Source organism: Gastrolobium bilobum, unplaced genomic scaffold (genome assembly GCF_033153095.1).
Source record: "Gastrolobium bilobum isolate Gb01-03AN ecotype WA unplaced genomic scaffold, APGP_CSIRO_Gbil_v1 utg7694, whole genome shotgun sequence".
Taxonomy (NCBI): Eukaryota; Viridiplantae; Streptophyta; class Magnoliopsida; order Fabales; family Fabaceae; genus Gastrolobium; species Gastrolobium bilobum.
This window is the reverse complement of record NW_026900155.1, coordinates 130087-135501: the sequence shown is the minus strand read 5'-3', so window position 1 is coordinate 135501 and position 5415 is coordinate 130087. Positions and strand designations below refer to the sequence as shown.

Genomic DNA, 5415 nt, shown 5'->3' with positions numbered 1-5415 from the left:
CTATCAGTTTGATGCATGTACATTTGAGTATTCAGGAACGTTATATGATGATGTAGTATTCAGATAGGTTTATGTTTTGATGGCATGCTGTTAGATTTAGTGGCACGGAGCCATGTTATGCATGCGCCCATGTATGGGTATTTGATTATATTTGGATATCTGGCATTTCTGAATTGATATGTTGTATAAACTGTTTATCAGGAAATGCTTCTGAGTGGGATTGGAAAATCCCCAGTTGTCCGATTTATAGAGGAAACTCTGCCCGATTTTCGTTTACGCCGAGTAAGAATTAAGTTAGAAAAAGAAAAAGTTAGCTCATATTTTTGTAAGTTAAGTCTTCCGCTGTTTCTGTTTGTATCATATGTATGTTAATTGAACCGGCTCGAGACGGGGATGTTACAGTTCGGAATTACAACAACCACTTGAGTGGTCAATACGGAAGCGTATTGCACTTGGAGCTGCTAGGGGGCTTGCCTATTTGCACGATCATTGTAACCCAAAGATTATTCATCGTGATGTCAAAGCTGCTAATATATTGTTGGATGAGGAATTTGAAGCAGTTGTTGGAGATTTTGGTTTAGCAAAGCTTATGGATTACAAAAAAACTCATGTTACCACTGCTGTATGTGGTACCCTTGGGCATATAGCACCAGAGTACCTCTCAACTGGAAAGTCTTCAGAGAAGACTGACGTTTTTGGATATGGTGTTATGCTTCTTGAACTAATAACTGGAAAGAGGGCTTTTGATCTAGCACGACTTGCCGAAAATGATGATATCATGTTGCTTGATTGGGTAGGTATTCAGTTTATGAAAACTATCCCATTAGTACTTGTTTGTTGTTTTTTATTGTCGTATAAATATTTGGGAATGGATCCTCTCAATATTGCATTTTAATATGATCACATCATGTGCAAAATCTAAGTCATTAATTGATAGGTCAATGATAAATGTAACATCCCCAGCATCGAGCCGGTTCAATTAACATGCATATGATACTTAACAGAAACAGCGGAAGACTTAACTTGCGAAAATACGAACTAACTTTTTCTTTTTCTTTAATCCTTTTTCACATAACATATCACATTGTATACTTCTTCTAATTTAATTCTTATTTTACGGAGACGAAAATCGGACAGAGTAACCTCTGTAAATCGGACAACTGGGGATTCTCCAATCCCACTCTTAAGAGTTCCTGATAGACAGTTTAAACAATATATATTTCCAGAAGTACCAGTCATGCAAATATACTCAGATACCCATCTATGGGCGCATGCTGAACTTGGCTCCGTGCCACAAATCTAATAGCATGCAATCCAATACATAACATAACTAAATACTACATAGTCATATCATCATGCCTGAATACATAAACGTACATGTATCGAATATGAACACTATGCAACAATACATCTTTTCCAAAAATACGTCTAAAACAAATAGTAGCATCCGACCACCCAGAACTCCACATCCTCATACTAGTACCTCTAGCCACGGTTAGTGTCCTGGTCCCATGAGGCTCTTCAATTAACTGTGTTCTTGAAATCATATCCCCAAACGGGGTTAGAGACGAATCTCTAGTAAACTCCAGGTTTATGGAAAACCCTCCATACCCTGGGCTCACTTCCTGCATGACAGTCAGATACATAATATACAAAACATCATATAAGCAATTATCATAACTGAACAAAGCATATATACATATCTTATCAAAGACAAACGCAGTCATTCCCAAGGGATGACCCCAAGCAAAAATCAACGCACGTAACAAATATCTTTTACAAAAATAATCACAATACTCACTTCAGAACAAAACGTGTTATATCAGAGACGTACGCAATCGTTCCCAAGGGATGACCCCAAGCGGAAATCAACGTACGTAACAAATATCATTTACAAAATCATCATACATATCCCATAAAACATGTCATATAATCAAATATCATAACTAAACAAAACATATACACATATCTTATCAGAAACGTACGCAGATATTCCCAAGGGAGGACCCCAAGCGGAAATCAACGCACGTGTTCCCAAGGGAGGACCCCAAGCGGAACCAGAACATATCAGAGGCGTACGCAGTCATTCCCAAGGGAGGACCCCAAGCGGAAATCAACGCACGTGTTCCCGAGGGAGGACCCCAAAGCGGAACCATAACATATCAGAGGCGTACGCAGTCATTCCCAAGGGAGGACCCCAAGCGGAAATCAACGCACGTGTTCCCGAGGGAGGACCCCAAAGCGGAACCAGAACATATCAGAGGCGTACGCAGTCATTCCCAAGGGAGGACCCCAAGCGGAAATCAACGCACGTGTTCCCGAGTGAGGACCCCAAAGCGGAACCAGAACATATCAGAGGCGTACGCAGTCATTCCCAAGGGAGGACCCCAAGCGGAAATCAACGCACGTGTTCCCGAGGGAGGACCCCAAAGCGGAACCAGAACATATCAGAGGCGTACACCATCAGTCCCGAGGGAGGACCCCAAAGCGAACATCCGGGTACTATACAATCAATGGCCAGATATTGTTACAGAAATCATATTACAGAAGTCATATCATAACAAAACATATCATATTAACACATATCAAAGTAAATACATCGAAACAAAACATATCATATTATCATATAGCTCTATATGAATGCATCTATATCATATATCTCATACATATCATACAACCTGACCACAGTCCGTACACTATGGCGGAACACAAAGTAGGAGCGAACCCCATAAACATAGAGCTTACCTCTTGGAGCTTTACAATTTGCTTACTTGAAGAACAAGCTACTTGTCTTGCTCCACGAGAATTCAAAAGTTCACAATCCCTAGGCACACCTAGAGAAGGAATTCACACAAATATCAATAAAATGGTTCAAAGTCAAGTAGTTAACTAGACACACCATTTATTGATTTTATCTTTTACTTATCAACTATTTCTTAACTATTCATACATACGGTACTGTTCATGTATACAGTACTATTCATGTATACGTCACTATTCACGTATATGGTACTATTCATATACGTCACTATTCAAAAATACGGTATCTCAAATTTTTCTGAATACATTTTCACCGTTAAAATCCTCATCTAAACACTTTTCTCATCATGAGCTAAGCCTCAATCAAGCTCTAACATGCTCAATCAAGCCAAACTTTAAAAATGAAAACCTAAATCAATCCTTCTCAAAACTCAAAGGAAACTAGGATTTCTTGACACAGACTTACCTAGAATCACCCAATGAGTGGATTCTCAACCTCAAACAAGATCAAAACGCCTTCTTGGACCTTCAATCAACAAAGGGGCGCCACTTTCCCTTCCATTTTTCTCTCAATACACGGTTTTTTGATAGATTATGGATTAGGGGTTGTGTTTGTCTCTCAATTCTAAACAACTTTGGTTTTTACCACACTTGATTTCATAAAGAAATGAAAAAGTTGGAAATTAAGCTCTCCAACAATGGCTACGGACGACGCACGGAGAAGAAGAGGAACGAGGCACGCGCGTGAGAAAAAATAAGGAAATGAGGTTTCTGTTTGTAAACTTAAAGTATTTAAGTTAGTTTAATTGGGTAAAATCTTATTTATCTACGCACCTCCATTCACCACCAAACTTTGCATACTAGTCCATAATATTTTTATGGTAATATTTATAATTTTACTTTTTACTTTTGAATAACTTTATTTACCCGCATTTTTACTCATTAACTGTTATTTTAACTCCTTTTTCACCAAAGGTGACTTTATTTCTTTTTCTTTATAATTATCCTTCAATATTAAATCTATAAATAAATGTGAGGGTTATTATAATAAACTGATTGAAATGACCATTTCTCATATGACACGGTCATAATAAAATGAGACATGAAAGCATCTATTCCCATAACTGTTGTGGTTATTTGTTGTAGTATAACTAGCCTTTGCTTTAAAAATACAATACAATATTGATTTGGTTGTACCTATTTCTATGCGAGATTCTAGAATCTCATCTTCCTGGCTGTTGTTAGTTCATTGTTGTTACATTGGTTCTATGCACACATTAACATTATTTTGAGCCCAGGTTAAAGGACTTCTGATAGACAAGAGATTGGAGACACTGGTGGATGCAGATTTACAGGGAAATTATGATGAGGAGGAGGTAGAACAGTTAATCCAAGTGGCATTGCTATGCACACAAGGCTCCCCTTTGGAAAGGCCCAAGATGTCTGAGGTGGTGAGAATGCTAGAGGGTGAAGGTTTGGCAGAAATATGGGATCAATGGCAGAAAGAGGAGATTATCCGCAAAAATCTCAATCACACTCATCCGTATCACCACCACATTGGTAATTTGATATTAGAGTCAACTTCAAATATGTCACCAGATGAACTATCAGGTCCTAGATGATCTTTGAACATTCTAAACAATCCTGTTTGAAAGCTGTATACTACTCATTTGTGCATATGATTTACAAAGGTAAATTCATGTTTTACTTGTGTCAAATTTTGCAACCTTACATAAATAAAGCAAAATGTTACCGCTGAGCCTTCACTCCTCTGTCTCCTCATACGAGGATTCCAATCTGAATGATATCTTTTGGTTGTACCTATAGTATATTATGGTTGTGTAGCTTAGTGACTATGAAACACCGATATTCCTTAAATTTTTTTCAATGTATCGGATACGTGTATCCGAAACGTATTGAAAACTTGTATCGTATTGACATATCGAAGTCCCGTATTGAAAACGTATTGGAAACTTATCGAAAACGTATTGGAAACTTAATGAAAACGCCGTATCGGAATCGGTGCTTCATAGTTTAGAACTCAAACCTGCACTTTGAGGATATTGCTTTTATGTCAAAAGTAAAAGCTTGAAACGAACTCTGATACACAGCCGTCTCTTTTGTGGTGACAGAGACGGTCCCGGGTCCAAAACCTCTCTCCCCTTTCAATTTTCATTTTCATCTTAATTTCACTTTCTCCTCGATGTTTATAATTCATATAATAAGTCTGAAAAAAAAAAGGAAAAAAATAGAAAAAAAGAAAAGAATAGAAAGAAGTAGAATTTTCTCAACAAAGGATGCAAGTGTAAAAATACAAATGTTACATACTATATAAGATTTCATATTAAAGTAATACATGTGTATATAAGTATTGATATGCAAATATTATATACAAATTAAAATACTTAAATGAAAAAAATTTCACAACGAATATTAATATATAAAGAATTATTCAAAGAAAATATTTTTGGCACAAGTATAATACCATCTGTAAAGTTTGTGCTAGCAAAATGATTACACTCCATAAGTTATTATGGTAGTGAACGGGTAAAGTCATAAACAATAGCCGCCAACTAACAACGCTAACACTAACAATTTAAAAATTGTTCATAAGCTATACTTCGTCAAATGCTACTTCTAGTCTTTTATTATCAT

The 5415-nt window shown here is 36.9% G+C and overlaps 1 protein-coding gene across 1 annotated transcript; it reads left to right on the top strand.

Moving 5' to 3' along the window:
- Positions 1–402: 402 nt before the first annotated feature.
- LOC133295539 (BRASSINOSTEROID INSENSITIVE 1-associated receptor kinase 1-like) lies at positions 403–4382 on the top strand (the record flags this gene model as incomplete). The annotated part of the gene is made up of 2 exons (XM_061494380.1): positions 403–793; positions 4059–4382. Coding segments are annotated over 2 exons (715 nt in total), but the record flags the coding sequence as incomplete, so codon positions are not given.
- Between the last annotated feature and the right edge of the window lie 1033 nt (positions 4383–5415).